The 16,296-nt window shown below is 35.8% G+C and overlaps 1 protein-coding gene across 3 annotated transcripts in view; it reads right to left on the bottom strand.

Annotated features, from left to right (window-relative positions):
• The window catches only part of MTREX (Mtr4 exosome RNA helicase), a 43,851-nt gene that overhangs the window by 14,697 nt on the left and 12,858 nt on the right, over nt 1–16,296 (bottom strand). For all 3 annotated transcript variants that reach the window (XM_080637942.1, XM_080637943.1, XM_080637944.1), the window contains 6 exons: nt 16,099–16,209; nt 15,243–15,344; nt 14,583–14,708; nt 3,668–3,818; nt 1,672–1,844; nt 1,187–1,255 (listed from right to left, as the gene is read on the bottom strand). In XM_080637942.1, the coding sequence (XP_080494068.1) occupies nt 1,187–1,255; nt 1,672–1,844; nt 3,668–3,818; nt 14,583–14,708; nt 15,243–15,344; nt 16,099–16,209 (732 nt within the window). The remainder of the gene's footprint in view (nt 1–1,186; nt 1,256–1,671; nt 1,845–3,667; nt 3,819–14,582; nt 14,709–15,242; nt 15,345–16,098; nt 16,210–16,296) is intronic.

Here is a 16,296-nt window from a genome sequence, read left to right as displayed (position 1 = left end):
GACGGCAAATGTCCATGTGAATAAAATATGACACAGAAGAAATGCCTCCAGTGACACAGAAGTTGGCAGTTTCATACAGAAGGCGTGGGTGAGAGGTGAATCTGCGTTACTGCTCATACAGCTCTATAAAAAAAAAGCAGTCTAAAAGCAAAGGTTTAAGCAATAGCAGTAACAGTCTAGTTTTCCAACTTGAAAAATAAAAGTGACTTTCAAAAGGAAGATGGAAAACCAAAACAGAATCTTTCTTAGTAAGTTCTGTATGCACACATTTTTCCCATTTCCTCTTCAATGAATTAGAAAAGCACCAAAAGGTGCCACAATGTACAGACACCACCAGAACCTGACAAAGACAACTTCTCATTTAGACCTAGAAATTAATGCCAATGGTCTTCTGCCAAAATTACAGAATAAATGCTACCACAGAAAAATACACTTTAAACTTAGGTTTTAATTTATGCAGCAGAGTAGCCTGTCAAAACATTTCTGAAAGGGAGCCCAAAACATCATCTCTGGGGTTAGGCACAGACCAACTATAAAAATGGGTATTCGGAAGGAAACCCAAATCTGGCTTCTGTTGCATCACTGCCCTCTGCATTTTCTTCCACATTTCCCCAAATCCATTTCTATTGTTTTGCTCTCTTTTTAACTTCCCAACCCTCAACCTTACAACAGCATCTCAAGGGACAAGCAATCCCATGCGTCAGGCACTAACTTAAGACATAATTCCTCAGTTTAATATAACCTTCTACATAGAGCCAAATGTCAGTATCCCTATGCTTTCAGCCCTCACATACAACTTTTTCTGAGAGTAGATAACCAGGTATCTTTCCCATGAAGGGCTTACTGTAAGGCTGTTGGGGAAGTATCAGAAACAAACTAAATTGTTTGAAATGTCTGTAGTGCCATATGCACTTCTTAACTACTTACCCCAAACACAAAACATTTGTAAACATCTGCTCCATAAATACGCCAAAAGTTAAAAAATAATCACAAGACTTGAGGTTGGTCCCACCTTCCAGAGTTTTTTTCTTTATATTCTCACTTCAGGAAAGCCTAAGATTTTCATAAATTTGGGGTGAAAATTTTTTTTGCCTTTGAAAACTACCCAGAACATACAAGTCTGATTGTATTTTCAGAAAAAGCAGTAATGTATATGTTTTTCTAATGGAGAGAATGTATATTTTACCTTAGCATTCGATTTCTTCGAGAAATTAACAACCACTCCCCATCCAACGTTATCATCTTCACTTTTCACCTGAAAATATTACAAGATGTTATAACATAACCCATGTATAATCACATCCCAGCAAGTCCATCTTTTTGTATTTCTGATATTTACAACAGCAGTCACGGACTGTTATCATTTTGGGTGACATAGTTTAGTGTGAGGTGTCCCTGCCCATGGCAGGTGGGTTGGAACTAGATGATTTTAAGGTCCTTTCCAACCCTAACTATTCTATGATTAATCATGAAAACAGCTGTTTGGTTTTTTTTTTTAATTTACTGATGAATGTTAACAAAGAATTATAATGAAATAAAAATTGTTGCTTAGTGTGATGCACACGGTTTTTCAAGATGATAAACTGGCAGACACAAACAAAACCTGAAAATTTCATGGATTGGTAAAGATGTGAAATAAAAACAAAACACACAAAAAAAAAATCAAATCACCTTTACCAGTCTTCCTGGCTGTAGAAATGGCAGGCAGTACTTTGGTTTGTGAACATATTGTTCAATCTCTTTACTCATTTTTGCAAGCTGCTGTCGGATTTTGTAGTATATGACCACATTTTCTTCATTGGGAATGAGTATTTTGTTGTATTGTCTTTCCAACTTAGTCACTCCTACAATAAAAAGTAAAATCTCATGGAAATAATAACTTCACAGATTTAGAGATTTCAATGTTTCACTTTCAGGTCTATATAACTAGTATTTTGTCATCATTTTTGGTACTCATTTTCTATTTATAATAATCCATTCTCTGGAAAGCTAAATATCTATAAATATGTCCACTGAATTTTATTTATAGAAAATTAAATACTAATAGTATTTTTTCTTTTAAATAAACAAGCTTGAGAAAAGAAAGAAGGCTAGACCCCCAATTGTCGAAGAGTGACTAATTTAGGGTTGCACGCAAGTCCCACAAAAAACTTCCAATTACTGTAGGAGGGTATTCGCTGCCCACTAGCACTTTTCTACCTCCTCCTATGAAAACAAGATTGCTCAAAGGCATCTTCTAACAGGATGTCCTCCAACAAGAGGGAAGTTGTTAGAGGAAGTTCTTCCTAAGCTGTTCTAGGCTCTGATTTCATCAGTTGGAAATCAGTATTTTCTTCCTTCAACATTTCACATCTTATTTAGATGAATCAGTTTCTATTGCAAACAACATGCTTTACTCTCTCACAGTGGTAACACCACTAGTAAACATAAACAAAGGACTCATCATAAAGATCTCTTTCTCCTCTCTACCAACTCACCCTCTTGAATGCTATTTGAAATGCATATTGGTGACTCAGAAATCCCACTTCATTGGGACTTGAGAGACAGCTCATGGAATTGTTCCCTATTTTTAGCTACCAACTTTTTGAATAAAAAAACCTAGCAATCCACACTCATGACGTAATTTCCCCCTTGTTTTAAACATCTTCATGTTTTTAATTGCAGTTGATGTGATTACAACATTCTAATGTCCAGTTTGGTGCCTAAACAATATATGTTGAAGAAATATGAAGAATGCTCTCCAGCTCCGTTTCTCTATTTAAGTAGCAGAACTAGAATGCCAGATTGGAGATATAGGCATGCCAACTGAATCAGGGAGGCTCTCAGGAAATACATACTATATTTGACTATTACTGTCTTAACTCTGCACCTGCAAACTAATAAAAACTGCAAAGGGAAATCAAAACTCCCTCTCTGCATGTCTGTCCAAGCTACATGCGCATGTACACAATCTCTCTTAACATTCAATTAATGAGCAGATAAACTGCTCATTCATCAATGGCAGAGGAAGTAGTTACCTCTTGTGTTCTTAAGGTCCTTCTGGGTTAAGTTTTGAAAGAAGCCTCACCCTCAAACACTGGCTGAAATCTTCAGAAACTAACTTTGGCTCATGAAAACAGACTATTTAAAGATCAAGGCTCAAATTCAGTTACTCAGTGGAGTGAGAATAATTTCTCAGTACTCTCTCAATTTTGCTTTGTATTTTAATTACACAATTTTTCCTACTGAACAGTGTGCCTGAGTTCTTTTTAGAAATTGTAATGAGATATTAAAATTATGTTTCTTTTAGCTAACTTCTGCACATCAAAAATGAATAACACTTTTCTTCTTGGCACCTCTAGCAAGCCACAAGAATTTTTAAATTGTTTTTCCTTCTTTCTGTCCTACAGTTCAGCAATGGGACAACCACTCTTGTCTGACTCAGGGAGGAAAGCTCTCTTCATAGATTGACAGTGCATATCAATGTAGGTCCTAAGAACAAGAGGAAATTACTCTTCCTGAAACTGTAACATTTCAGCAAATGGTGCAGTGGATACTGTTGGCAGAGCAGACAAGTACTACACAGGTATAAACTCTTACTAATGTGTAATGAAAAGTAATTACCCAATCTCACAGTGCAGCGTTTTTTATACTGACTCTTCTGAGTACAACATACAGTAATACTTACTTTCTACTATTTCTGGAATAGTTCTGTAATGTTGGAACTGATAGAAGGATTTTTCTAACATGTATTCAGGGTTAATTTCCTCTACTCGAAGCAAGTTCAATACCATGTTGTACGTCAGGTGGAATGCACTGTTTAGAGGATCAGCTGAACCCTGAAAAGGATCCAAGAACTGGTTAAAAAAATATTAACTGCAGAATATAAGAACAAATCAAATAAATCATGATGCAGTGTTTTACACGAGGAGCTGCTTTGACAGCCACAACAACTTACTAATTTAGATTACATGTCTCATGAAATCCTCAGCAATTTTATTATACATGTAACAGTATTTATGGCTCGTTGTACCTAAAGTTACACTATAATATTATAAATTAAATCTGAATGAAGTGAAAAGTTCAAATTAAAAACTTCAGATAGTTTTTATAGTCTACTACTTGGCCTTTATTATTTTAACCTTAAAATAATAGTTATTTAACTATTTAAAGCAATCCATTATTTTAACACTCTGGAAAAAACTTACTTGCACACCTTTTTCTCTTAAGGCTTATGATCACACTGGTGTTTTGAGAAGCCTGTCCAAAAATGGGTAGTCTACAACTTCTTTAGCTTAACAAATGTATCATTATAAAATTAATTTATTTTGCAGGTTGCCCAAGACATATTTTTCATACAACTCTGTGATTGCTGAAAGTTCAACATATTCTGTCAGACATTTTAGAAGCTCAGGGATGGCTGACACTGGGAAAAACATCTCTCTGAGCATTCTTTTAAGCTCAAGATTTTCTTTACCTAAACCAATTATATCATATTCTTTTGCAACTCATTTACAAAAAGCATAGTCTACCAAAAAGCCCCTGATGATCAGTTTATATATACAAATGCTGAAATTCAGATCAAGTGCTCTCCTAGATCAATCTAAGTCTGATGGAGTTTAAATGACATTACCACAATATACTCTTCTTTTTTTTTTTTTTTCAATTTTAAACGTACTGTCAGGAATTCTGATTATTACATCCACCGATGCACTGATCTCAGATTGAATTATATAGTTTGAATCTGAGACTCCTTCACATGTAGGAGATTTAAGAATACAGTAATCCTGTTTGCTTTGTGTAAGATACAGAGCCTTATGAGATTATCTTGCAAATGCCAGAATCCTACTCACTGCATGATTATTTTCTCTCAGAAAAAAACCCAGCTGTTACACAGAAGCCTTCAGCATATGTTTATACTAAAAAAGCACCAACATGAATACATGTACGACAAGTTTAAGATAAATCATACAGTCTAATGTTTTGCTATCCATGGCCAGGGACTCATTCATTCTAGCTTACATCTATGAGTAGACTATAAATACTTACGTAGGTTTTCACCTGAAGTGATGCACCACAGAACAGAAATACCTCTTATAACATGAAATCTGTATTTAAAGTAACACCATCAGTTCTGAAATTACCATGAATGGATTTCTACTAACAGAAATACATCAATAAGTAAGACATCAAAAGCCAAGCTGCAGTGTGAGGAAGTTTCTACAGATGTCTTTGGTCTGATACACTGAAGACTAAGAATTTCTGTTGCTGATGCTAACCAATGTGTAACAAAGCTTTCTCTTTAGACCTGGTAGAAGGATTATGTACCCCAGCTCCTGTCTATTTGTCTAAATATATCAGCTATTATAGAAAAAAGAAATCACCACTCAAAATAGCTAGCTTCTCTACAACAGAGAATGCCATTTAAAGAATGGTATTTACAGAAGAATGGCACAGCAATTATGCCAGTATCAGCCAATGGTGGGTCAGATTCTTTCCTACAGCAACACCCACTGCTGTAGCCAGGCACCAACTAAAGCAGCTAGAATACAAGCACCAGCTGGCTACAGCCACCAACATACCTACAAACTGCTTCAATCACAGCATGAATCCCTTTCCATTCCTGACAATGTTACATAGCTTTAAGGCATAACCTAACTGTGTGCATGAAAGATTACACCATGAATCCCTTTCCACTCCTGACAATGTTACATAGCTTTAAGGCATAACATAGCTGTGTGCTTGAAAGATCACCAACGACCAAATAAAGAATAAAATCCAACATGTCACACTGTCATTTAACTGTGATAATAAAGTGAGAAAACAATGAACTTGTTACACAACTAAAATATATGCACAGAACATGCCCAGAAACACCAAGCAATTCCTGAAGATTCACTTTAAAGCCTTTTATAAAATCAGCACAGCTCAACTGTGAAGGAGTGATTTAAAAACAAAGTAAAAAAACTAGCTATTTCAAAGATTATATAAAGCATACTTATTTGAAAGGCAGTACTTGAGCCAGCTGCTGATGTGGCATTTTTTTATTTAAAACACACAATCAGTATTTTACAAGTTGAAAATAAAGATCATTCTATTAAGACAAAGCAGTTAAAATACAAATCCTTTTTTGGCAAAAATTGTGAATTGTTCCTGTTCCTTCATCTCATAAATAGATCTTTGTCCAAGTTTCAGAAATTCCTGTTTTCTCAGTGCTCTCTAGGCAAAACTACATTTGAAATCAAAAGCTCTGAGAAGCTTATTTTTTCTGAAAATTGGAACCATTACTTCTCCAAACTAAATACAGCTATAGTACCTTTACTGTATTACGCCTTCAGCACAGCCAGTGAATTCTGCAGTGTGCATTAGTTTCTACTAATGCAGTATAGTTACTAATGCAATGTTAGATGCAGTAGACTTGCATCAAACAGACAGATGTTACCATTTACCCAGCACTCAAACCAGCAGCAACATAACAGATTTTTCTGCTGCATCAGGAAACCTTGTATCCAAATACAGTTGTTCTCCCATACCAAGTACACACAAAACATAACTAGACAACCAGCCTTTTCTGGCAAATTATAAAGATCACATGATTACTGAAGAGGCAGTTAGTGGTTACCTTAAGACACCTGTCAGATACATATCATGGAGAAAGAGAAGTAGGGATATACTGAGGAGAGGAAAATGCGAAAGGTGGGGACCTTTCCTAACTTGCTCTTGAAGAGCCTACACAGTATAGTGTTCAATTATCCTGCATTGTGCTTGCTGCTAACAGTAAGAGCAAATCAGTTTAACTTACGTTTTGTCTACGATGGTTTGCTCCTCCTGCAATCCCTTTCTCTGCTCAACCCCTGTGCCACCAGCTCCCAGATTGATTCCTTTTCTTTCTCACTTTCTTAAAAATATTGTGAAATATGTGCATGACATTTAGCTCAGCCTCTAATATAGATTCTTCCACCACAATCCATCAACCTTCTCTTTGACAAGCTACAGTATGCAATCACCTGCCTCAACCTCTATCAGTCTCTGAGGGAGCCTCTCTCTTGTCTCCAGAGAAAAGGCACCACATTAGAGAAAGGAAGAATGACCGACCATCCATGAAGATATCAGACAAAAGCCTAGCTGATCATATCTGCAGCAAAAACTGCTGAGAAATACTACTCTGAACAGGCATCAAGAAGTCAATTTCAAACACAGAGCATCCGTGACTTTACTGTTGGTGGAGCTCTCCAGCCTCCTCTCTGCAATACTCCTCTTGACCACTTCAAAGACGGCAGTCTCTCCATCTCAGATCTTCCAACACACAGTAGCAATAGCTTTATTTCTGAATATTTTCTAAAAAACAGCATAATTCTACAAGATTTTTTATGCCTCTTAATGAGAACTGCCTGGAGACAAGAGAACAGCTTGGATATATCAACTAAACTTCTCAGAAATTAATAACTTTGTGCACTTGCAACCACTTCACTTCTTGAGAAATAGTAAGCCAATTTACCAGTAGCACCCTTTCAAGTTTTCCAAGATTTGGGTTGCAAAAGAAAGACTGGTTTAAGCTGATAATATTAAAAATCAAGAACATGATCATAAACAATTCATTACAGAATTAGTTTCAGAATCATTTCAGAGCTATCTGAAAATTGTAACTGCTATATGCTGTGGCCTGTTCAACTGCCAACAATTTCAGGACGGAGTATCTTCTTAACACAATCAAATAATCCAACGGAGCATTCAGCATTTATTAGACCTTCCATTTCTTGCCTATGTAAACTAGAAAGATCTGTAAATATCGGGAAAGCGGAAGATTAGTGTCTGGAATGGATATTCACAGGGGAGTTTCAAATTTTTTTCATTACTGCAAGACTTGGAAGCCTCCTCTAAGCAGAGATGTAAGAGCTGTCATTGCTGCATTATGGCACACAGTATTTACCAAGACATACATTTGGTAAGGGTTACTCTCTCTGTTCTCTTTTACAGTGGGAGAAAAATATTTGTATTTTCAAAACTGTTCCCATGCAGAGAGAGGAACAAGTTTTGTACATCGCTTTCTTGCTCTCCAGCCTGTCATGGAAAACATGTACGAAGCTTTCACAGGGAACACCAGATGGCAAATACAGTCTGAAGCTAACTCACGTGGACATTACGAGCTAACAAAGGCAAAAAAGGACAACTTGCAAAGCAACAATAAACTATCTTCCTTAATGACACAAATCAGATACACTACAGGACACATTTATGCTATTTGGTTCACTGATAGTTTCATTTGTTTAATGGTGCTTCCAGAAATAAGCTGAATGAACGAGTTTCTAAAAAGGAAACAAAGCACTGCTTTACAAAAAGAGCAAAGAACAGAACACACTGATTAAAAGACCCCTCTCTTTTTTCCTCACAAGGGGAAGCAAGTACACTTAGCTGTCTGTGACAGTCACCATCACAAATTTCTATGAAAAAAATAAAATTATTATATGAATTATATGAAAATGCAAGTGACTGCTTGATACTTGACTGTGAGATATAGAAATACTTTCAGTGAAATATTAACAGAACATTTTTTCCACCATCAGTCATAGCTACCACATGAATAATCAGATCACTCTCAGAAATATCAAAGAAGACTGCACAGTTATACTGATAACACAATTATCCTGAGCTATATCAGCATAACTGCAAAACCAATAAACCCACTTCTGTGAGGTTTATTTTTAACAGACAATGGCAAGCAGCTATTTGAAACACAAATTTATCACCAATCTGGCTCACTGCTTTTCCCCAAAAACAGTTACACCACCACAAACAGAAGCCACTGTGGGTGGCAAAATACCGCTTCAGCAGGCTTTGCCGATGAAAATACCTCAGGCTTGGGTTCCACAAATGCTCTGGTTGTAATAAGAGACTTACAAGGAAAAAAAAAAAAAAAAAAAAAAAAAGTATCTATTTCAGTCATTTACCCTCTCTAATACAGTGTCTCCTACCACTGTAACTATCCTTAGTTTTACTTCAGGCTGGTAACTCCAAGTTCTGTTCTTTCCCTAAGCTTTCTGTCTTCTTTCTGAACAAGAAAAATATGGAAGAACCCCACACACTTGTGTTGAGGCATCCCAATTCAACAACGCAATATTTAAACTTTCATGCAAATATTTAAAACTACAAATAACTTTTACAATAGAGATATCACACTTAAAAAAATTCAAAACTTGCCCTCCCTAAACCAAGATCTCAGCACTGCTACATTAACTGCTCTGCACAGGACACACATAGGGTGGTGGGGGTAAAGGTAATTTAACATGTATTCAACACCACACTGTGCAATGATTCTTTTGGATCTGAGCTGGACTGGTAACTGTATTTGTGTATTACATTTAAGAGAATAATTTTGCTCCTTCTAAGTTGGATAACTCAAAGAAAGTTGAAATGGAAAAAAACAAATGGCACTCAGAAGCTAGCTGAGATCCTCAGCACTCACTGGTTTCAGATTTACTACTATAAATATCAAGTCAGTAGTGTAACAATTTATAATTTCAGTCAACATGTTTTAACTTACAGGAAATGTGTAGCTTAGCAAAAACATATACTTCTACAAAAAGTGAAAATAGAAAAAAAAAATAAAAAAAGAAACTTTGCCTTTTGTTCACCTCGCAGTTATCTCTTTGTTTTAAGCAAGAAGAAAACCAAATCTAGCTTCATCAATCAAAACACATCTACATTTGTAGTGATCAGTTTACCAAAGTAAAATAAAATTTCCCAAAAGTCTGTCACTTGGGGGAAACTGCCTTCCACAGACTGACCTAATAAAACTTCAAGTAACTTGTGGTATTAGCAAGCAGCAACTATCAAGCCACAATTAATACCACTTAGCTTAGTCCTTCTGGCTCTGGAAAAGCCTGAGGTGAAGTTCAAGAGTGACTAACCATTTTACACACCATCTGATAAAACCCATCTTCCTACATTTTGGTTGCAAACCTCAGGAAGAACTATTTACTTTTCTATCTGCTGGCTTCCATTATGACCCTGTTCACAATAGCATTTAAACATCTCTTTCCCTTAAGCCAGCTGGATTGTTTCCATGATTTCACACTAAAATCTTGTTGACTTAAGCAGATTTTAAATTGAGGTTAGAAGTTAAGTACTTTCCCAAACTGAATTTTGCAATGGCTTTTCTAGAGAATGGCAGTGCCAACCTTCAGCTGAAGTCTGTTTCTCTCCCAAACTAGGTTTTGACAACTTTCTCAGATCCTCCCTTCCTTGCGTTCCCGTTTCCCTACCCCATGAGTAAACTTGAAATCAAACTAAGGTACAATAGTATAATTAAGCTGGCATGTTAAGCTGATGTTCACAGAGGAACTGAATGGTGACGGAAGACAGTCTCACTAGAAGGCTTCATCTGCTGTCTTGTGCACAGTCCCCAATACCAAGATTAAATGGAAAGCTATTACTACTCACAAGGTGTAGGAAATGGACTGAAATACAAGTTTACTTCTCTAGAAACATCTTTAAGGCATTTCGGGAAAAACAAATGGGCAATCTGCATATAGGGCAGTTTTAAAAGGGGTGGAGAATCAGCACTACTAAAGACTCTGCAGAGTCTTTATCATAAAAGTGAAGTAGTAAGCCTCATCATTCCATATGAGTTTCAATACAGGCCACCACATTTTGTGCAAGAAAACATTACTCATAGACATGATATCAGGAGCAGTCAATATCAGACTAGCCAAAAGAAGGAACAAGTAACCCCATAGTCAAAGATAAGTGAACTACTTCTGCATAAAACAGTGTTTCTTTCCTACATATTAACCACTGTTTTTCCTGAATTCTGATTTATCACATTTTTTAAATAGTATTACAGAACTAGGGCACTCCTCAGAACCCAGGCAAGAGTTCTACTTGTTTGATAACACTTTCTATGTTAAGAAATACACACAAAATAACACTGGTGGCCAGTGCTTATTATTAATTCCTATTGCAGACCCTAGTACTTTTGCAAAAGCATAGCTAACTTCCAGCAATTTTATGAGGAAGATTCGTTTTCAGAAACCTTCTCTTCAAGCATATGAAGCTTAACATCACCTCCTCCTCATTTCAATCTTACATTTAAGATCAGCTTATTATTTATTTTTATTGAAATACTGCTATTCACACTAACCAATTTTCTTTGTACCTGGGAGTCTGAAAGAACAGCCATATGTGATATGATGATGATTAAAACACAGAACATATAATGATGCTGCCTTAATTATAAGGGAATTCTGATTTGCCCTTTCACATTTAAGAAACTTTCCAACAGCTGCACAGTGGTCATACAAGAGAGCTGTGCAAACAGGCAGGAAGTTAAAGAGAAACATATTCAATTTTATGAATTGCTATCCTGTTTATTTGCCTAGTAGAATAAAACAACCTAAGAGTCAAAGTAAAATACAGAAAGACCAGACAGATTTCTAATAGCAGCGTACACGCCAAATAAGCACAGTACTGCCAATTCTATAAATGAAGGCCCTGCCAAGAACCAGATGTAGCTAGTGGAATATCTCCTACAGCTTGGCATCCGGGCACTTTATGTTCCATATAGAAATGAAAAGGAAAGCATAATACTGTGTATTTTATCTGGCTAGATGAATGTTTTCTTTCAATTTTTCAGTCCATCTAACTTCTCCTGTGAAAGAATAAGTAGATGCAAAGAACTGATACACTCCAATTTGAGGATCAGAAATCTACTTACATTAGCACATTTTCTTTCATTATGCAATCATTTATTTCCATAACATAATTAGCTTAAGATGTTTGTCTTTTAGAGACATAACAGATTACCACTGTTCCGTAACTGAGTTGTCTCTGTAGGAATACATGCTTGTAACATGGCCAAATTCCAGCTACAGAGATGCTGCTCTCAAAGCATCAAGGAGAAGCTTTCCATTTCCTATCTAATCTAACACTATGTAGCTAAAGAAACAAGCAAAAAAAAAAAAAAAAACAAACCCCAAAAAACAAGCCCCCCAAAAAAACATCAAATATTTCTTAGTATTACTGTCTTCAGAAAGTTATTCAACAGTATTGTAAGCATTTAGTTTTATAGATGTGTATAAGTCACCAGTTTACTAAATATTTGGTGGTTAAATAAATGCTAAGCATAAATGAAACCTAGTTACACTGCATAAGACAAATGTACATTACTGAGTTTAGGAAATATTTATAAATATCCTTCCTAAGAACTCCATCTAAGATTTGAACTTTGAATTTATGTTTGAAGAAATGTACACAAATGTCGCAATGAAGTGCCACAGCCAAAGTGCACAGCTGCAGCAATACTGCTGGTACGGAAGAATGCTCAAAGCTCTCACTTCACTGATCACAGCATTAGGCAGCTGGTAACATTATTCCTAGAAGTTCTGCCCTAGTATTCAGGAAATGGCTTGGATCAGACATGTATTAAGGTTGAAGAGCTATGATAAAAATGTCTTATGTAAATGTTCTATCATTGTCAATATGGTCAATTTATTTCTCCTGAAGTTTTCCCTATAAATCTTTAGCTTATCTTGGAGCAAAGCCACAACATATGAAGTGACAGCAAAATACTATTGCAAGACACGATATTCATCTTACTACAGACAATACTGTCAGTTAGTAAGTAAAACCTAATTCAGACACACTTAATGAATAAAAAAATGTAAATCCTGAAGAAATCTTACGTCTATATACATTCTTGGCCTGTTTTGACACAAAGTTTCTTCTAAGTGTTTTGTATTTAAAAAGGAAAATACAAAGTATTTTTTATGTTGTACTGCACATCTCACAAAAGATTACTTTTACAGTCTGTTAGCAACTGGCTGAATAGTTACAGAAGCCACAGAACCATTAATACCTCCATTAAAGCCCCTTCTGATATATTTTAAAGAAAACTTACATTTAGTCCTTCCTTGCAAGTGAAAAATTAATGAAATACATGAATTTATTTAGATCAGTGAAGAAGAACCAAGAGATAACACAGAAAGAAAAAAAAGTTGGCATTATTTTTCCCCTGTTTCCTTATTAAAAAAAAAAATCAAAGGGCTTAAAGTTACAACACCGGAAATATTCTTTTTTATTTCCTTCACACCTAGGCAAAAAAATTGTATTGAGTAAATGTAAGTGATCTACTTTCTCCTTTTTTTAAAAATCTTAATTCATGCAGATTTGAGTTCTATAATTTTCAAACTACTGAACTTCAATTCAGCAGTTCTCAAGCTCCTGAATAACATTCGGAGTAACTCACCAAGATTAAACTTTAACACGTGTGCGCAATTAAAATAAGCAGCCTAAGATAGGCAACACTCACACCAGAATATTATGCCTCATTATGATTTTTTTTGCCGTGGAATTTAAACAGAATTGTAATGTGTGCACTGTTTCACATTCAAATTATAAAAAAAGCGGGTATTACTGTAATAATCTGTAACAACTTCCATTACAGTTTGGGGAAGCCCTATAATCTAGTACCCATCTGTCCTGGTTTAGCAGTAGCAGACATTTTTCTCCTCCTTAGTACCTGGTGCAGCGCTGTGGTTTTGACTTTCGGCCTGGGAATAATACTGATAAAGCCGATGTTTTCAGTTGCTGATCAGAATGTTTACTCTGACCAACGACTTTGTGAGTTTCATGCTCTGTCAGGGAGGAGGGGAAGCAGGGAAGAAGCAGAGACAGGAAACCTGACCCAAACTAGCCAAAGAGGTATTCCATACCACAGCATGTCATGCCCGGGATGTAGAACTGAGAGTTCCCAGAAGGGCTGGATCACTGCTGGGTGGGGGCGAGTTATCGGTCAGTGAGGTGTTGTATTCTCTTCCCTTGTTATCTCCCTTATCATTATTATTATTGGTGATAGCAGTAGTGATTTGTGTTATATCTTAGTTATTAAACTGCTCGTATCTCAACCCGTGGGAGTTGCATTCTTTCGATTCTCCTCCCTGTCCCTCCAGGAGCAGGGGGAAGAAAGGGTGTGGGGGGAAGTAGACTGCGTGGTTCTAATTTACGGCATGGGCTTAAACCACGACACCATCTTAACTACAAGGGTGTTTTTTTCCAAACCTCAAAGTTTCCTACAAGCACTATCTATTTCTCCATAGCTCATTCTAGCTTGGACAGCCATCTCACTTTTCTTACTGATCATGTATACCTCATTTTTGCATGACTTTGTCCGGTTTGTCTGTTACACTGAAAAGACCATTAACAAAGTTTTACTTCACCACAGAACAAAGCCTTCAGCAACTCTTGTGAAAGCTTAGCAAACCTTTTCTAGTTCAGCAATATCCTTGAATTATGGTCAGCAAGAAAAAAAACCCAGAATACTATCAGTATTAGTACTGATATCACTAGAAAATAGGATATAACTCTACCTCTCCTGATCCCTTTTATACACAGAAGGATGATACTAGTTTTCTAATTTTGTTTCACAACAGAAACTCTTGCTTTAATGAGAACTCAGTGAAAGCCCGTACTCCTTTTATGAGTTATTATCTCCTACCTGCATGTTCTACATGCTTTTTGTTTAAGTCTGTAATTTCACATATTACATTATTCAAATGAGAATAACCTTAGTGGTGAGAATAAAAAAAAAAAGTTAACTTGTCTCCTACCTTCAAGAGCTGCTTGCCAATTGTTGGACTCATTTTTTCATCCACCATAAGAATTACTATTCCTCTGTCATCCATGCCTCGGCGTCCTGCACGACCTGACATTTGGATGTATTCCCCTGAGGATATCTAGGATAAAACAGTAAAAAGAAAAAATTAACAAACATTAGAAAAATAGCAAAAACATATGAAGTGCTTTTTACAGTTATACATTAAGCGACCATGAACCATAAATATTAGCAAAGAAAAGTTATCTAATACGTGAACTTTTCACAGACTAAACTCACCACTCCTAATGATCACTAAACTACTAAGATTCATTATTCATAGTGATGGATTTGCATGTGAGCAGCCTAAGTTAACTAATGCTTTCATAGATATAGTGACTTCTGTAACATGGTGCAACATTTTAATAAGCACCAAAAACATTTTAATAATGTCTCATGTCATGAAAGGTTGCTGGGCATATCATGCATATCTGAGGAATCCTGTCTTTAGGAACTTGTACACTAATTATAAATGGATTAGTAAACAAAAAGATTTTTGGAAGAAAAAAGAAATATTTGCTACTAAAGTGAGGTGGGTATATCAAGAGCAAATTTAATCCTTATTAGATTCAAATAATGCAACTCAGTTATTCTACTGAAACTGGTTTTCACTTACCCATCGGAAATCTTTTCCATCAAATTTACTGGCACTCGTAAATAGCACAGTCCTGGCTGGCATATTAATTCCCATAGCAAAAGTCTCTGTGGCAAACAAGGCCTAAATAAACAAACTAAAGTTAAGGAAGCAAAAACAAAGATTTCTAAGCAAGCATTCAAACAGTCAGAGATAGCAACACAAAACATCAGATTCTACCTCTTGTGTAGAGTCAACATATGAACAGAGGTATATTTAGTATTTAAAAAAACCAAAAAACATTATTTAACCCTTCCCTTATATCCTCTGTGAGAACATGAAAACTTCTAAGATGGAATCATGTGGAAGATTCCAAAAGAATACATAAGGGGGTGCAAACTGTATTATTGAAAAGTAGATTTCCACATTCAATGTTTGCAAGAAAAAAAACAGCAGATAATTACCCCACAATTTTAATCTAAGATTAGATTTTTCTGAATGCATGTCCTTTAAGGCAACCCACAAACATCTTGGTAAATGTCTACAATCATTTATAGGAGCAAAATATACCTTAAAACAGTTGACAAAAATGTTAAATTTACTCAATGTAAGTTTAAATAGTTTAGAATAAAATCTGGAGCACTTAAAACTAGAACTGTAACTTAAGATATTTAAGGCTAAGTATTAAAGACTACAAGTTTTTCCTCAGAGAGAAAAAAAATCCAAACAAACAGCTTCAAGAATTGGTTTTTTTTCAGACAAAGATGGAGGCAGATCTCCACTGTAATACTAGCATACATGCTGAGCTAAGATACATTTCTTGGGAGTTTTTTTATTAGCATTACCAACTGTGTATTTACAACAGAGAAAAAACTAAATATGGACACGAAATATATACCTTTATTAGGCCCTCAGAAAAAAGAATTTCTATGGTTTCTTTTAAGATAGGAAGCAGACCACCATGATGGATACCAATTCCTCGCTTCAGAAGTGGAAGTACATGTTCAACCTGGCAAGAAACAAAGACAAGTAAACAAATGTTAGTATTTGTTACTAAAATCTAAAACCTGTATAGAAAATCTCAAGATTGCCCTCA

The sequence above is a fragment of the Psittacula echo genome, assembly GCF_963264785.1.
Source record: "Psittacula echo genome assembly, chromosome: Z".
Lineage (NCBI taxonomy): Eukaryota > Metazoa > Chordata > Aves > Psittaciformes > Psittacidae > Psittacula > Psittacula echo.
Note: the sequence above shows the minus strand (reverse complement) of the source record. Positions and strands in the feature narration are given on the sequence as shown.